This window comes from Delphinus delphis, chromosome 10, assembly GCF_949987515.2.
Source record: "Delphinus delphis chromosome 10, mDelDel1.2, whole genome shotgun sequence".
Taxonomy (NCBI): Eukaryota; Metazoa; Chordata; class Mammalia; order Artiodactyla; family Delphinidae; genus Delphinus; species Delphinus delphis.
In genome coordinates, this window is record NC_082692.2 from 38,716,482 (window position 1) to 38,734,862 (window position 18,381).

The window sequence follows — 18,381 nt, forward strand, 5'->3', positions numbered from 1 at the left end:
CTTTGACAGGAAGTTATGCTGGCTGAAATCTACACCCACCCTGGAAGGCCCTGGACAGACACTGCCCCTCAAGCTTCTCTCCCATACTCATTTATTGGCTCTCCATAATTTTATTCCGCATTATTAAAGCAGGAATGACTGGACAGGCAGGAGGGCCAGACTTCCACATCCTGGGGGCACTGCAGGCTGACTATGACTTTGCAGGCCTGGATCTGAACATCCTCCTCGGGGTGGATGACCAGGGCAAGCAGCCGGTCTGCCAGTCGTGAGTCATCCCCAAAGACAGCTTCGTGCACAGACTGTTCATTGTAATGCCACTTCACAGCACGGTAGTGGGGTGAACTCCGGCCCTCACTCAGCCGCTCTGCAAACACCAGTACTTCAAGCAGCAGACTCCCGGGCTGTGTGGACTGGAACAGGTTCAGGAAGTTGGAGTGTACCTGTGAGTGGGATGGAGAGAGGAATGAAGTCCAAGGTAAATTCTAAAGTTCCTCCATCCTCCTATTGCCTCAACTCCCCAATATACCTAAGTTTCAGATCCAACTGTATAGGAATTTTTTAGTTTTCATTATCATTCTTTAACATAATTTCATTGTGGTCATAAAACATGAGTGATATGATAATATCGATTCAGGGAAATTTGTTGAGGTAAACTTTTAAAGCTTAGCATGTGGTTAATTTTTGTAAATATTTTGTGTACTTGAGCGGAATGTGCGTTTACTAATTGTAGAGTGTTCTGGATATGTCTAATGGCTCAAGCTTATTTGTGTTATTTGCAGCAAGTAGAACCTTACTAGGTTTAGGTATTTATGTATTAATTTCTGAAAGAATAGTTAAAATCTTCCAAATCTTCCACTGTGGTGATAGGTATGTCCATTTTTCTTTCCAATTATTCAGCTGTAGGAATGAAATCCTGCCATTTGTGACAATATGGATGGACCCAGAGGACATTATGCTAAGTGAGATAAGCCAGAAAGAGAAATACAAATACTGCATGGTATCACCTAAATGTGGAAGTTTTTTTAAGTCAAACTCACAGACACAGTAGAAAAGTGGTTGCCAGGGGTTGGGGTGGGGTGTGGGGGAAATAGGGAGAGGTTGGTAAAAGGGTACATGCTTTCAGCTAAAAGATGAATAAGATCCAAGGGTCTAATGCAAACATGGTGAGTACTGTTGATAACACTATTATATAATTGAAATTTGCTACGAGAGTAGAATTTAAATGTTCTCACCAAAAACAAACAAAATGTGAGGTGATGGATGTGTTAATTAACTAGATGGTGGGAATCTTTTCACAACGTATACCAAGTCACTACAACATACACTTTCTTTTTAGTATAATTTTTATATATATATATATATATATATATATATTTAGTTTTTATTGGGGTATAGTTGATTTACTACATATGCTTTAGATATCTTACAAATTTATCTGTCAATTATACCTCAATAAAACTGAAAAAAGAAAAAACGATTTCCTTATAATTCTATCAAGTTTTGCCATATACATATTTTGAGATTGTTACTAAGTTCATATAAGTTTAGAGTTGCTTTATCCTTCTGAACAATTATTATGTAGTGACCCTGTCTATTCCTAATAATTATTTTTGTTATAAGTCATTTTCCCCTAATGTTAAAATACCTACATTAACTTCTGTCACCTGTGTTCCTGACTCTCAGAGTGTAGAAAGTCCCGCAAAGGAAAATCTGATTGTATTGGGAGGACAAAAGAGGGGGTGCTTTGCAATGTGTCTAGTGCAGAGGCAGAAAGAGGAACAAGATGATTTTGTGAGGGCTAAGTCTGTCTGAAGAATCCACGATTCTTCCTTTCACAATATCTGAGTTCACATCCATTAGCCTGTCTTTCAGTTCTTTTCTCACCTGGCAGTTGAGAATATCATAGAGAAGGTCGTTCTTCTGCGCCAGGTTGCTCAGCAATCGCGCGGCTTGCACCTGAATAAAGGAAAGGGTAAAGAATGAGAAGACAGGTGGGCCTGAGCAGGGAAGACACAAATCTCGGCTCCTCCCTCTAGGTGCTGTGCCAGGGCTGGTCAGGAGGGCAGGGCCTGGGCTCTGGTCCTCAGGCACCTGTGCTAGGATGTAGTCTGACTGCAGGATCTCCATCAAGGCAGGCATCACCCTTCGCAGCTGTGGATGTGCAAAGTCAGGCAGTGGGAGGTTGTTGAGGAGTCTGAGGCCCGCAATGTGCAGCTGCGAGTCCCAGATGGTGGAGATCAGTTCCAGCACCTTGATGGAGTGTTCCTAGGGAGGGGGGAGAGGAGAAGGGTTTTCTACTTTTATATGATAATCCTCAACATTAGCCCTGCCTCTGCCTTCACTCTTCACTGCCCCCGCCCACAAAAACTGAGCCAACCCCACACACAGTTCCCCACTTTAACTCTCAACATTATTTGACCTAGTTGACCCCTCTCACCCCCTTGAAACTCTTTCTTCACTTGGCTTCTCCGTCACGTTTCTTTCCCAGTTCTTCTGCCCAACCGCCTCCTCTGTCTTCATCGCTCCCTTAGTGATACAGACTCAGTGCTGATGACTTTCAAGTTGCTATCTCCAGCCCAGACCTCTCCCTAAACTCCAGACTCATATATGCAAGTGCCAGTTCCACTTCCGAGAATCTCACTAAACCTCTGAGTCAACACATTCCCACTCCCAAACCTGCTCCTTCCACTACCCTTCCTATCTCAGCTGTTCGTTACACCTGCCTTCCAATTACTCAGACCAAAAATCTATGTTCTTCCTTGACTCTTCTTTCCCTCACACCCTTTTCCAATCTTTCAGAAAATCCTGTTGGCTCTACCTTCAAAATCTACCAACAATCAAGACACTTCTCACCACCCCCCTCTACCACCCTGTTCCAAGCCACCATCACCTCTCCCCCGGGTTTCTGCGATAGCCTCCTTCTCCCTGCTTCCATCCTTGTCCCCTGCATCTATTCTCAGAACAGCAGGCTGGACTGCTCGAGTCCCTAGTTCATTCAGGGTAGGAGCTAAAGTCCTTACAGTGGCTTACAAGGTCTGACATGATCTGTCCCTCTCCCCCCATTATTTCTTTGGCCTCATCTCCTATTCTCTCCTTTGCTCCCATGGTTTCCATCACAATGGCCTTAGCTATTCCCTGAACATGCCAGGTACACACCTATCTTAGGTCTTTGCACATGGTGTTCCCTCTGCTTAGAATGCTCTCCCTCCTCAGCTATTCACAGCTCACTCTTACTTCCTTCAAGACTTTGCTTTAATGTCACCTTCTCAGGGAGGTCTTCCCTAACCACCCGCTCCTTTAAGACGGCAGCACCACTCCCATCCCTGCCTCCCTTATCCCCACCTTTATTTTCCCCCATAGCACTGTCAATATGCACACACTTTTTGTTTTTAAACTTTTTATTTTCAAATAATTATAAATTCATGGGAAGTTGCAAGAACAGTACAGAGAGGTCCCATGTGCCCTCCACCCAGTTTTCCCTCAATAGCTACATCTTAATTACAGTATATTTTCAAAACCAGGAAAATGGTATTAGCACCATGTGTATGTATAGTTCCATGTCATTTTATCACATATGTAGCTTCATGTAACCACCACTGCAATTAATAGATTATTCCATCAGAATCACCATAGATCTCCCTTGTGGGTCCCTTATTAGTCACAGTTAGCCCCGCCCATCAAAACCAGCCCTAACCAGCGGCAACCACTAATCTGTTTTCCATCTCTCTAATTTTGTCCTTTTTTTTTTTTTTTTTTTTTTTTTGCGGTATGCGGGCCTCTCACTGTTGTGGCCTCTCCCGTTGCGGAGCACAGGCTCCGGACATGCAGGCTCAGCGGCCATGGCTCACGGGCCCAGCCGCTCCACGGCATGTGGGATCTTCCCAGACCAGGGCACAAACCCGTGTCCCCTGCATCGGCAGGCGGACTCTCAACCACTGCGCCACCCAGGAAGCCTTAATTTTGTCATTTTTGAGAATGTTATATAAAATGGAATCACATTTTGTAACCTTCTGAAACTGATTTTTTCACTCAGTATAATGCCCTTGAGATCCATCCAAGTGGTCGTGTGTATCAGTAGTTCATTCCTTTTTATTACTGAGTAATGTTCCATGATATGGACTACCACAGTTTGTTTAATCATTTATCTCCTGAGAGACATTTTGGTTTCCAGTTTTTGACCATTACAAAGCTGCTACGAACAACTGTGAACAGGTTTTTTGGCAGATGTAGGTTTTTATTTCTCCAGGATAAATGCCCAAGAGTGCAATTGCTGGTTTGTATGGGAAAAGAGTTCGTTAAAGAAGCCGCCGAACTATTTTGCAGAGTGGCTGCTCTATCATTTTACATTCCCACCAGCAACATACGCGAGATCCAGTTTCTCTACATCTTCACCAGCATTTGGTATCGTCACTAATTTGGAGTTTAAATCATCTAATAGGTGTATAGTAATATCTCATTGTGGTATTAATTCGCATTTCCCTAATGGCTAGTTAAATGTTACACATTTTGTATGTGCTTATTTGCAATTCGTACATCCTCTTCAGGGAAATATCTCCATGTCTTGTGCCCATTTTCTAAATGGATTATTATTGTTTTGTTTTGTTTTGTTTTTTTGCGGTACGCGGGCCTCTCACTGCTGTGGCCTCTCCCGTTGCGGAGCACAGGCTCCGGACGCGCAGGCTCAGCGGCCACGGCTAACGGGCACAGCCACTCCGCAGCACGTGGGATCTTCCCAGACTGGGGCACGAACCCGCGTCCCCTGCATCGGCAGGCGGACTTTCAACCACTGCGCCACCAGGGAAGCCTGGATTATTACTGTTTTTGACGTTGAGTTTGGGGAGTTCTTTATATAATCTAGATATGAGTCCTTTGTCAGATAATGTGGTTTGCAAATATTTTCTTCCAATCTGCAGTTTGTCTTTTCATCTTCTTAACAGGGTCTTTCACAAGGCAAATGTTTTTTTTTAATTTTGATAAAGTCCAATTTATCAATTTTTTTCTTTTATAGATCGTGCTTTTGGTGTCATTTCTATGACCTCTTTATCAAGCCCTAGGTCCCAAAGATTCTCTCCTTTAAAATTGCAACAGCACCCCCTTGCAACACCACCCCCATGCCAGCCTTCCTTACCACCCTTCTTGATTTTTCTCCATAGCACTTGCCCCGTGAAACACCATATATTACACTTATTTGTGTATTGCCTGCCTTGCAGGCAATATAAGTTCCACTGGGCAGAGATCTTTCCCACTCTGTTCACTGCTGTGTCTCCAGTGCCTAGCATAGTGCTTGGACACAAAGTACGTGCTCAATATACATTTGTTGAAAGAAAAAAGGAATTTTGGCTTCTGAGCTGCAAGATGCTTGGGCCTTATTACCAAAGGCAGATACTCTTACAAGCTGTACCTTTGTGAGCCACGTAAGAAGGATGCCAGAAGCCTGGAGTGGGGAGCACAGCATTCCCATTAGTACCCTGCTCCTCCCTGCCCCCACCCCTCAGTAGGGAGTGGCTGCATTCACCCAGGGAGAGGAGAACAGGGGTCAGGTCCTCAGGATACAGACCCTGGGAAAGAAGGAACAGTGGTGCCCAGGCCACGTGCATCAGAATCTTCTGGGGGCTTGTGAAAAACACAGCTTCCCTGTTGAACTGGACCCTCTGGATGTAATGCCCTGAAATCTTCATTTGTTAACCAGCTTTCCAGGCAATTCTGATATGCTTGAGAATCACAGCCTTAGGGCAACTGAGAGGGTCGAGGGATAAAGTAGAGGCAGCCAGCAAGTGGAGACCTAGAGACCTTTTTTTCCCCAAAAAAGTTTGATGCAAAAAATTTAAAGTGCGAAAATACCAAGTGTCAGGGAAGAAATGATGCACCAGAAACACTCATGCGGGGCTGGTGGAGGGTGTAAAGTGATACGGCCCTTCTTGAAAAGCTGGGCATACCTTTCACCCGACCATCCCACTCCTGCATACATGTCCACGAGGGAGATGTGTAAAGAATGCTCATGGCACAATGTGCAAACAACTCAAATGTCTACTCATGGGCAGCTGGATGAATAAGACTGCAGGGTATTCATGAACTAGAACACTACAGAGCAGTGCAAAAGAAGGAAACAGACCAGTTCACATCAATAAGGACGAATCTTTCCATGTTGGAGGGAAAAGGCAAACCGCAGAATACAAAACTGCATACTTCCAGATCCATGAAGCTTAAAAACATTCTAACTATGTTACCTATTTTTGTCTGCCGTGCCCTGCTAGAAAATGATGACACGTGTGTATATGGTAAAACTACAAAGAAAATCAAGAAATTGATGAACAAAATACATAGGAATGATTGCCTCTGGTGGGGGAGGAGGCGGGGATTAAGGAGGGGCATCTGGGGCATCTAACCAACTGGTCATGTTCTATTTCTTAGCCTGGGTTCTGGTTACGTGTGTTTTGTTTTATTCTTATTCTTTCTACCATACATGCATAAAATGTTTGCAAGTTCTGAATATTTTAATTTTTTTTTTTTTTTTTTTTTTTTGCGGTACGTGGGCCTGTCACTGTTGTGGCCTCTCCCGTTGCGGAGCACAGGCTCCGGACGCACAGGCTCAGCGGCCGTGGCTCACGGGCCTAACCGCTCCGCGGCATGTGGGATCTTCCCGGACCGGGGCACGAACCCGTGTCCCCTGCATCAGCAGGTGGACTCTCAACCACTGCGCCACCAGTGCGCACCACTTATTTTTAAGTAAAATATTTTGGGAGAGAGATCATTTGCTAGAGAGAGACTTGGAGGTCAAGGAAGATGTTTTTTTGGTTTTGCCTTTTAAGATGGGAAAGAATAGAGCTTGTTGAACACTACTGGGAAGGAGTGGGGGGGAGGCCATATCAGACAGAGTTTAATCAAGGGGAGAGGCCCTCAGGGAAGCGGATGGGATCCAGGACTGAGACTAACATTGAACACAGACAGGAAGAAAGCCATTTTTTCATGGCACCAGCAGGAAAGCAGGAATGGATGAGTAACAGGTAAGCCTGGAGGCCTAGTAGCAGGAAGCTGGGGGAACTGACATTTGGTGGCTTATATTTTCTCTGCGTGGTGGTAGTGAAGACATCAGTGGCCCAGCCACCAGCCTCAGACCAACACAGCGTGGTGGTGTGGTATGATAATATATCTGGTCTTTGTCCCTGATTCCATGCACAGGGTTCCTAAAATCCTTGCAATTTCCTGATAGGAGTGGTTTTTGTTATTCATAATGAGCCCCTTTCCATGATCCCTGAGTTTATGCAAATGAGGCAACTCAAGGCAACTTTCAGCCCCATACCTGACCTCTGCGGAGAAGAGTGGAACCAGAGATTGAGTTCAATCACCAATGGCCAATGATTAATCAATTACGCCTACATAATGAAACCTCCATAAATACCCCTACAGGACAGGGTTTGGAGAACTTCCGGGTTGGTGAACACATCGAGGTGCTAGGAGGGTGACACACCTGGAGAAGTCATGGAAGCCCTTCCCCCATACTCTGCCCTATGCACCTCTTCCATTTGGCTGCTCCTCAGTTATATCTTTTATAATAAACTGGTAAGTGTAAGTAAAGCATTTTCCCGAGTTCTGTGACTCGCTCTAGTGAATTATCAAGCCTGAGGAGAGGGCCATGGGAACCTCCAAATCTACAGCTGGTCAATCAGAAGTGGGGGGCAGTCTCACAGGACTCAGCCCTAAGCTGTGGGGTCTGTACTAACTCCAGGCAGATAGTGTCAGAATTGAATTGTAGGACACCCAGTTGCCGTCAAGAGAGTTGGCTGTTGTCAGAAAGAACTTGGGGAATTTCTGCTGTTTGGGGTTCAGAGATACTCCTAGGGACCTAGCACAGTTTTATCCCGAGATCCAGACATTTATGACCCTACTGGGAATCTGATCACCATTTTCCCACCTACTTCCAAGGAAAAACATATTTCTGGGTTACAAATTCAGACCCAAACAAACTTCTGGAACATGACCATTCATCCTATGCCCACTAAACGGCCCATGGCTTATGGACATCTATGTGCTCTGCCCCATACTTGTCGCTGGGCTCACCTGGATTTTCAGCCTGAATTTTCTGATGCCAGAGAAAGCTTTAAGTGTGTTCAGAGCTTGGATTTTGACACTGTTGTCCTTGTCATCCAGCATGGAGCCCACCAACGTGATGTCATCATTAGTACATGCAGAGGCCTAGAGTGTGCCAGGAGAGGCAGAAGAGGCGGGAGAAGCGGGTGTCCTGGTCCCCCTACCCCCCCATGTCACCAAAACCCCTCAACACAACCCCTCCCGCCATCAGCCAGAGAGAGGTCCCAGGACACAGTCTGGCTACTCAAGGGGGAAGGGGGACAGATGTAGCCCCCAGGGGCCAGGCTGGCTGGGAAGGACCTCCTGCTTCCCTTCCCTCACCTCGGACTCCAGCAAGTACACACAGCGCGTGATACTGTGCAGGATCATGCTCTTGGCGTACTCATCCTGTTTGCACTCCAAAGAGTTGAGGAGCCTCCGGAGCTCACCTGAGTCCCGCCCGTGCTGCTCTCGCTCAACTGCCAGGCCTAGACAGCCACCCCAGCCCAGTTCAGGCTGTGGACTCAGAAGGGAGGAAAGACGGGGTTTGGGAAGCCATGGGACAGAGACCTGGGGACAAGGCTGCCTTGCCTTTTCTGAAGAAAAGACTTCTTGCTATATGCAGGACCACCATGTACAGTTGAACAGGGTGTGTATTGCACAAGGGCACCACATCTAAGGCTGTATTGTTCATATCGTAAACAAAAAAATTTTGTATGTTTACTATAACAACTTTCTGGCATACGGCAGTAATATGTAGTATTTCATCATAATTGGTATATGGCAATGATATTCCAGCAGATGGCAATACAAAGTCTTGCAGAAGGGGTTCCTTTCTCTACTTTGCACAAAGTTGTCATAGGGACTAGTGGAGGCTCTGAGAATGTAGGTCCCCCAATCTTCCCTTGGGGAGAACTGCTGATGCAAAGTTTCCAAGCAGTGGCTCCTGGATGCCAGAGTGAATGTAGAATTTAGAAACCTGCCAGATGACTCCCGAGGAGGCACTTGAGTGCCACCCACTACCTGGGGAGCCTGCGCTAGCATCTCTAGGGTGGCTCTGAGGGAGATGGAGGTGAGAAAGGGGAAGGAGAAAGGAACGTGGAGGAGCCCCCTTGGGGCCCTCCCACACGGGAGACCTGGGGAGTAGGTACCCCCTGGGGCCGAGCCCTCTCCCCAGGGTGGGGACACTCACGGGCGACGCAGATGGGTGAGCCAGAGCAGCGCGGTGGTTGACATTTTATGCCCGCCCTGATGGCCTTGTAGAGCAGGCAGATGGCCCCAGCGGCTGTGGCCAGGCTCACTACACCTTTCCAGATGTCCATTTACCCCCGGCACTGGGGGATGCAGCACATGCCCGAGGCGCCTAGCAAAGGCCTTCTGGAACCAGAACTCTAGCAGGGCCAGGAACCAGGGCACCAGAATCAGAACCTGGGCAACAAAGGAAACTGGGGAAACAGTGGGATGGAGGGTGGTGGTCGGAAACGGGGCAGCCAGGGAGCTTCAGAGGCTGCAGGAAACAAAGCTTAAGACCCCAGAGGAATAAAAGGTCTGTGGGCAGGAAGGTCCTTCACATCCCTCTTTTTTAGGGGAGCCAGGTCGGTGGGGCCCCAGCAGGCAGCTCCAGAGGCTACCTTTCTTCCATTAGATGGCAGCAGAGGCCCAATTTATGGACGGGGGCCTTTAGAAGTTTTTTGGGGGGCGTTGGGGTGTGCCCACTGGCAGCCCTGTTCCCTCACTTCCCTGGTCCCCCCATCTTTGATCTCTTCACCACAGATCCACTTCTGAGCCTTGGGGCGTTTCTGCAGGCAGGGCCCCCCACTTCCATCACAGGACGAAGAGGAGGCAAGTACCTTACAAAGTTCTGCAGAGTCTCGAGGCCAATCCATCATTTTCCAGCATCTGCTTGTTCCTCTCTGTGTATATTTACCTGTGGACCAAAAGCTCCTGAGGGCAGTTGTCTCTGCGTCTCCAACATCCAGCAGAGTCCTGCACTTAGTAGATGCTCAAGTTATGACTTCTGTCATTCTTTGAGGACTTGAGGAGAGAACATGTCAGAGAATCTGGAGACGGGGCCTCCAGGCCCATTTAACCAGTGTGACTCTGGAGGAGAAGGGGACTGCCCTTGCCTTGGCCTCAGTTTCTGTATTTGTAACCTGAGGGGATCCAGGTTTAGCATTCTAAATCTCCAGGGTTAAACCTGGGGTAGGTCTGTGCCATTAAACCATGGAGGCCTAAATCTGGGAGTATCACACCCTATGCCCCACAACATACACACAGGGTGGGATGGGCTTTGAGGCCTCCTCTGGAGTCAGAAAATGCCACCACCTTGGAGGATGAGAACCCAACTTTGGAGGCCTCAGTCTCCACCACCTCCACCACTAGGATGGGGCAGGTGAGACCAGACCCTTCCCTTCTTCTCCTTCCCCCACCCGCAGTGTCCCCACACCCTCTGGTCTCACCTTCCGGTACAGAACAGGGAGGAACCCAAGCCAGGCTCAGACCTAGAGCCAGCACTGAGCGGAGATGTACCAGAACAGGGCTTCAGCTGCCTGGTCTTGAGCTCCTGTTGGACGGCTCTGGGCCCTGGACTGCACCTGGGTTTGCAGGAGGTGGGGAAATAGGGAAACGGCATCCCCAAGGATGCTGCAGCCAGCCAGGTCTGTCCGCTCAGAGCCTTCGTCCGTGTCACCCTAGGCTGCAGGCAACACTCCCAGGGGGCCATTCTCTTCCTTTCTTCCCTCCCATCCCCGGCCCTCCTCAAGGGTCATTCCTGGCACTCTACACAGTCCCAAGGTGGATGTATGGTCAGGCCATTCAAGATGGCTGTTCTCTTGCTCTTTGTACATCCTCTGCTCGACCAGTCCGTTCCACCTGTGCCCTACTCACGTGAACATGTTTGCCCCCCGCCCCAGCTAGTGACTGATCTAATCCTTGCTCTACCTGCTAATTTATTAAAGGGAAACATCTGCCCTCGTGATAGTCATTAATCTGAGGGGCTGTGACGGATGTGCCCCAGCTGGTTTCCCTGGTAACTGATAAGTCAACCTGACGTCAATTCTCCCTATAAATAGTAGTCTCCTCTCCCCAAGTAGCAAAGATTGCTGCCATGGCCTGCCTGCCATAATCGGTGGGGTGTTGCCATGATTGGTGGGTCTTAACCTTTTGCTTAAGACACCCCTGTCCAATAAACCACTGATGTCTTCGTTGCTGTCTCCAGACTCTTCAATCTTGAGGCTGGGCAACTACAAGGCTTTCAGGACTGCACAGTGCAGCCCAACGACTGGGGAGCCAGCCAGGAGGCCGAAGAAGCTACCGAGATGTCGTGAAGTAAGGACAGGGAATGGAAGGTTGCAGGGGTCATCCTGAGGTGGCCGTCCACTAGCCTGTGGGGCCCTGTGGCAGCTGACTACCATGAGAGGTGTCTTTCTCTTCCATTATATTGATTCTCTTCTACTCTGTTAACTTCAGAGCCTCTTTCCAGTTTAAAAGTAGCAGCCCTATGCTGGTGGCTCATCTGACTGCACGGGGATGGCTGGTGAATACAGACCAAACGCAAGGACCTGGATTATCTACAAAAGACAAGCGTACCCCCAGCCTCTTACCCCTAAACAATTAGACACAGGCTTTAGAGGATATTAATTCAGGGACAGTCTTGTGAATTGGACATGGCCAGTTACCTGGAAAAGTTTGGTTGGGGCCTGTGCTACAACAAAATAAGAGTACCCTTGGGCTTCTGACCCCTGCTATGGAAGCGGGCAGAGCAATGATATACAGCATGATGGAACAACAGCGATATGCAGCTGACAACAGGTGGAAGACGTTACAAAAGGCCTACCCGAGTCATCTAGCGATGCAAAAAACCACTATCTGGGGTCTAGTACAGCTGTGTGTGATATACAGGACCCCACGGACATCAACAGTGACAAAGGAATCCACTTTACCAGTCATGAAGTTCAGGAATGGGCGGCTAAAAATGACACACACTGGCATTTCCACCTGCCTTACGACCCCACTCCTGCCGGGCTAATGGAAAGGATGAAAGGATTACTTAACAATCGAGACGAAAACCCGCTCTCTCAACAGGTGGACCAGAGGTTCACTCAAGCTCTATGAACTGCAGCTGAACACCCAAGGAGCAATCATCCCAGGGCCATGTTAACCCTGAGGCAACTAGTCAATACAATCCAAATTCAACTGTTGACCACCGAAAGACCGCTGCCAACTATCTCTCAGGACAGTAACTCACTTTTGCCTTCGCTACCTTCGCTACAGGATCTACCCCAGAGGAACACACTCCCACATGGTCCTGGGACTGGCAGGTAAGTCTCTGGTGGTTTGCGTTTGCTGTCCCATGGGGAATAGGATTGGAAAGGGATCTACAGATTTCACCTGGTTTATAGCCGGCTCCACCTAAGACTACTAAGGTAATTAACCCAGGCTCCCACTGGAGAAAGGCACCATTATATTAACCCTGTGGGCTGTTCTTATACCGCCTCGCCGGCATGAATTCGGCACCATGAATGTCTCTGTTGCTGTTCCGGGCTCTTTCTTCAGTCTAAGGCTGGGCAACTATAAGGCTTACAGGCCTGCAGGGTGCAGCCCAACAGTGGGTGACTACACGGACTCCCTGTAGTGAAGGGTGACAGAGGCCCCTGGAGGCCCCCCCCCCCACTACCATGGGACCACCTATCAAGCTCCATGAACTCCAGGCAGGAAATGGCTGCCTGGAGGGACTGTTTTAGGTTCCAGCTCCCCTGGTAGATCTGAGGATTGGTCCTTTTCTGAGGTGGAACCCAGAGCTACTGGCCTCCCCAGTCCATGTAGCTGATCCTGCAACCCTCACCTTCTAAGCAAATGCAGTACTCACCTGCTCTTTAAAGATCTCCAAAGAAGGAGCGTTCTTTCTTGGCTCTAACCTAACTCCCTCCTGCTATATATACCTAAGCCCATTCCTTTGGGTTCTGCCCTCAAATGTTTTGGATGCATTAGAAGCAGAGGCATCCCCAGTGTAACATTTCTGCTAGTCCACAGCACGATTTTAAAAAAAGAGGAATGTGTATTCATTGGTGGACAGTCAAGGACTGTCCTTTCTTGGGAGTAACTGCTTTTGGTTTTTGTTTTAAACTTATTTATTTTTGGCTGTGCGGGGTTGCGGGCTTCTCTAGTTGAGGTGACTGGGGGCTACTCTTCATTGCGGTGCGCGGGCTTCCCATTGTGGTGGCTTCTTATTGCAGAGCACAGGCTCTAGGCACGCAGGCTTCAGTAGTTGTGGCTCGCGGGCTCTAGAACGCAGGCTCAGTAGTCATGCCCGCGGGCTTAGTTGCTCCGCGGCATATGGGATCTTCCTGGCCCAGGGCTCGAACCCGTGTCCCCTGCGATGGCAGGTGGATTCTTAACCACTGCACCACCAGGGAAGCTCCCAGGAGTATCCGCTTTTGATTCAGATGATGTCTTTTGTTTTGAGGAGAATTAAAATGTACTTGCTTTTGTGAAATGATGGTGACAACAGATGATAGTGAACGTTCTTAGGGAGCATAAATGAAGGCTGCAGCTCTTTGTGAGAACTTGGATTTTGTTTTTCTTGTTTTTTTGTCATATTCAAAAATTTGGAATATTGGCTCGAGGGAAGTCAGATTCCATATACACACAGCCAACCCTAAGTTTCTTACCCGCCCTCACCAAGGCAAAAGGACACGGGCTGCCCTAGTACACACCTCTCTGCCATCCGCACCAGCTTTTCTACCTTTAAGGCTAATGTTCCCATCATGTTAGGTGCAGTTTATTTAGTGAGTGAGAGTGTGGGCTCAACCCAGACTGCCAGGGTTCAAAACCAGCTCAGCTACTGACCTAGCTTTGTAATCTTTTTGTGCCTCATTTTCCCCACCTGTAAAATGGGAATAATAATACCTACTTCTTGGGTTTGAGAGGATTAAGTACTTGAAACAGTGCCCAGCACACAGAGCTCACCAAACGCGACAATAATTACTATTATAAGCAGGTTTCACCTGGACAAAAATGTTGGGCATGGCAAGGCAGTGAGCACACAGATGGTGGGCCTCTGTGAGGCCTGAAAGGCACATTATTCAGCCCCTTCCATTCACCCTCTACCCCTCCCACTCTGGTCGTCTTCAAGCTAATCAATCTCAACTCCTGTAACCCATTTACTTGCCTTGAACAACTCTGGAGCCCTCTTTGAACCCCCCTCCCCCACCAAATTCCTAAACCAGGAGCGCTACGGGGATCCAGCCCGTTCCCCTGAGCTACTTTGTTCCTACAAACCATCCTCCCACCTGTAAAACCCTCAGACTACCTGCTTATTCTATCAGGACTCTGGTAATGGGTGTTTCAGCTTAGTTAATTAGAGGAGCCTAACACGCTATTGGGGACCTACTGTGCAAGCAGGCCGTTAAGGAGGGGGACCCCGGAGGGGCCCGGCGCTTGCATGCACAGGAGAAGCTAAGGGTAAATTAGCCTACTCTCGAATGAAAAGCCCGTTGGAGTCCGACGAGCTTGGGTTTGGGCAAGTTCCATGATCTGAGTCTCAGTTTACTCCTCCGGAAAACCTGCCTACTACACGGAAGTGAGCTGTCAGAACTGAATGAGAGAATGTACGTTGTGACTCTCGGTGAACAGCGGAAGCGCAGCACGTGCGAGCTGCCCCAGCAGAAAGCCAGAAAGCCAGAAAGCCGAGAGATGAAAGGCTGGGGGACAGCCCGTGCCCTGACAGGGATCCCACGCTCTCCGGGACCGTGCCCTCCCCAACTCGTGCTTGCCCAGGACCAGACTGGGGGGCCTCTCGGTAGCTCGTGACTCCAGCGAAGGAGTGGGGACTGGAAGAAACGCGGCAAACCCGGGGAGGGGAGGGGGCGGCGCCCTCACAGAAGGATTTCCGAGTGTGGGGCGGAGGCCGCGCCTTTCCCCGCCCCGAGCCTCCCCCCATCTTGCCTTCCCTCCCCGGACTACTCCCCGCCCCCCGCCCCCCGCCCCTCCCCCCCCCCCGGCGCATCCGGCAGCGGGCACAGGATGTTCTTTCGCTCCGGTCCCCCCCGCCCCCGCCCCCGCTCTCACTTTCCCTTCGCTCCCATCCCCCACTCCCGCCGCGCCCGGCGCCTGCACCTTGTTTAACTCCTTCTCTCCCGCGCTCCGCGGGGCTCGGCGCGCCCTGGGGTCCCACCCTTCCCGCCCACCCCCAGGACACGCAGCACGCCCGAGGGCTGCCTGGGAAGAAGCGGGCCTAGGCTGAGCGCTGGGCCTCGGTTCTCCGGATCCACTGGCCTGTCGGGGGTGAAGGGGTGAAGAGTGATCCCAGGAACTGAAGCCGGCGTTCTCCGGACCCCGCCAGCTTACCGGTGCCGGGTGGGCTGGGGATTGGGTGCCCGCAATCCGGCGAGTCCCGCGCCCGAGATGGGGACCAGATGGACAGGGTTAGTTCCAGGCCCGGAGTGGATCAGCAGGGTCGAGGACCCCAACCTCATCCTCCCCCCGGGTTGGGGTAAGAAGGGGCCCGGGTCTCCGCGAGAGGATGGAGAGAGGTCACGCCCCTCACGTATACGTCACTGTTTCCAAGGCAACCAGGGGCGGGAACGCGGGCTGGAGAAGGCGAGACCTTAGCGAAAGGAGGCTGCTAGAGACTTTGTGACAGGGGTGCGGGTGGGGAGGCGGCGTGGGCGGCCTTGTCAATCTTTGCTTCTTCACTCGCTGATGCACCAAGAAGCTAAGGGCAGGACAGGTTCCGTTCACTCGTTCATTCGACAGACGTTCATTCAGCTTGAACTATGCTTGGCGCCATGCTTAGGCACTGGGTTCTGGCGGCGCTGGATCCGAACCCTGCACTCACCGGTTATTGTGAGTTAGTGTAGGGTGGCCATGCATTCCGGGTTACGTCCGTGGAACTGGTGTAAGTGTTAATAGTGTCCTTTTACTCGCTTAGAAATGTCTTAGTGGTGGGGGGGGGTAGTTAAGGAACCCTGTCCCCCAATTCAAGGAAAGCTCCCACGGCGCAGGTAAGGAAGACAAGCTATTGTCTGCTCACTTTGCAACGGGCACTTTTGTAGTCTCTGTAATCTTTGCCTCTCATTCCGCAAGGTAAGTATCTCTAGCACCTCTTACAGGTGGAGAAACTGGCTCCAAAAAGTTGAGACTTGCCCAAGACCAAACAGCTAAGTGCTGGAACCAGGATCCAGACCCAAGTCTATGTGGCTTCCAAAATCCAAGTGCCCTATCTTATTCTTCCTTCTCAAAACAGATGATATTAAGTAAGTAAATAAATAACACTGTCCCTGCCATGAAGGAGCTTATAATCTTTGGGGATGAAAATACTACAGGACATAATGAAGCAATAAAATATAGGAAAGAATGAAGGCAGCTCATGAGGCTCAGAGGGAAGTTGATGACAACACGATCCAAGTGGGGTGGAGATTATCAGACTTTGAGCTGGGTTATGAGGTGTGATGGGGCCAGGATCACTGGGCGTGTGTGTGTGTGTGTGTGTGTGTGTGTGTGTGTGTGTGTGTGAGTGTGTGAGTGTGTGAGATGTGGTGCCAAAAAAGAACAACCTAAGGGCATCAGAGTAGCGACCCAGAGCTAGGCAGGCTGGAATCTCCAGTAACAAGATCCCTCTGTAAACCCCAAAGCCACTGGTTGCACCCACTCTTCTCTGCCCTCCACCCTCCTCGGTGGTGTTCTGTTTCTTGCTGGTTCCCAGCAGGCAGCTACCCTCATTCCACTTGACACGCAAGGTCTTTGCAGTTAGTGTTTGGCACAAACCCCGATGTTAATTTGGACGTCAGCTTCTCTCTTCCCCACCCCTCTCTGAAGATTATGGGAAATTTTAAAACCAGAGCTGGAACTTCCCTGGTGGTCCAGTGGTTAAGACTCAGTGCTTCCACTGCAGGGGGCGCAAGTTCCATCCGATCCCGGTCGGGAAACTAAGATCCCGCATGCTGCGCGGTGTGGCCAAAAACAAAAACTGGGGCTGTTCAAAACAAAAGGGCCTGCGTAAGTATCAGGAAGCCAATAGGCTTCATGAGAATGGGGACACCAAGCCAGGAAAGAGAACTGGGCGGAGAGCAAGGAGCACAACCAAATGGATCGGACACTTGATGAACATTGGCTCCCCTCCTGCTATGCATCAGGCCCGTGCTGGACTCTGGGGTCTGGGTACACCATGAATGAGTGTGGGCCCCTTCATATGGAACACACAGGTTAGCAGCTGGTGTACCCAGTGTGCTTGGTTGAGGAGTCTGAAGTTGATAACACACACAATAAACAGTGTTTGAGAAAGATAATTCCAGCAGGGTGTGTAGGAGGAAGGAAAAACCTGGGTCAGAAAGGACAGTGTGGCAGTGACTGTGGGAATTTGGGCCAAAGGTGGAATCTACGGGGTTGGAAAGGAAGGGTAAGTGAAGAAAGTAACAAATAATACATGTAATAAAAGCAAGAAAGAGAAGAATTTGGTAATAGATCAGATATAGGATGGTGAAGGAGGGAAAATAGTTAAGAATTAATCCTCCTTCATGGTGAGTTTGAGGGGTGGGAGGGTCACCGTGGGAAAGGGGGTGGAGCTGGTATGAGGGACCTGAGGGTGAGATCAGTCACTCCTAGGCCATGTGAGGGCAGGTATCCTGTAGGTGACTGGACTTGGAGACAGGGAAGACCTGAAGGGTAGTGGCCACCTTGTATAAAAGTGTCCCCGTCACTATGGGTACGCAAACAGCTTCAGAACACTGGCCTGGGATATTGTGGACAGATTTCATACATCAGGTAGAAAGTTGGAGTCAACAACAGTGAAAGTGCCTTCTGCCTGAGGGATTTGATGAGCGTTGGCTGGGTGAGCACATGTGTGGGAAGTATGCCTGGATGTGTGGGAAGAAGGTTGGCAACTGTCTCCTCGATTTTGGCTAAAGAAGGGGCCAGTGATGCCTGGGAAACGGGGGCTGAGGCCCAGGTGAGGCACTTCAGCAGCCTGGGATCCCTCCCCCAGCTCCACCTTGGGAGGCCCTGGAGCCCAGGACTGTGCTGCCTGCCAGGCCTTTCCTGGAACTTGGCAGACGAGGGAGCCCCTCCCTGCCTGCTCTGGCACACTCCAGGCACACGGTGTCCCCAGGGGCACCTTGCAGACACCCCAGGAGACTGGGGCATGGGACAGGTCCCCACCCTCGCAGGAAGAGTCCTGCTCTGGGCTGACATCCGAGCTCCCCGCCCTGGGGCTGTCATCCTCACAATGGCCCCACCAGACAGCAGGAGACATAAGGCGCAGAGAAGGAAGGAGAAGCTTTGTGGCTGGGTGGCAGGCTTCGTGGGTCTTTGTTGTGG

The 18,381-nt window shown here is 49.9% G+C and overlaps 1 protein-coding gene across 2 annotated transcripts; it reads right to left on the bottom strand.

The window, feature by feature from the left end:
- Positions 1 to 84: 84 nt before the first annotated feature.
- On the bottom strand, positions 85 to 17,456 carry ARMC12 (armadillo repeat containing 12). 2 transcript variants are annotated; one of them, XM_060021933.1, is made up of 8 exons: positions 15,415 to 17,456; positions 9,918 to 9,994; positions 9,260 to 9,458; positions 8,410 to 8,555; positions 8,059 to 8,193; positions 2,092 to 2,265; positions 1,885 to 1,956; positions 85 to 440 (listed from the first exon to the last, which is right to left on the bottom strand). In XM_060021933.1, the coding sequence occupies exons 3-8, from the start codon at positions 9,387 to 9,389 to the stop codon at positions 111 to 113; spliced, it is 987 nt and encodes a 328-aa protein (XP_059877916.1). In that variant the 5' UTR covers positions 9,390 to 9,458; positions 9,918 to 9,994; positions 15,415 to 17,456; the 3' UTR covers positions 85 to 110. The 2 variants fall into 2 exon arrangements, with proteins under 2 accessions (XP_059877916.1, XP_059877917.1); XM_060021934.1 differs by having other exon boundaries at positions 9,260 to 9,512.
- Positions 17,457 to 18,381: the final 925 nt, after the last annotated feature.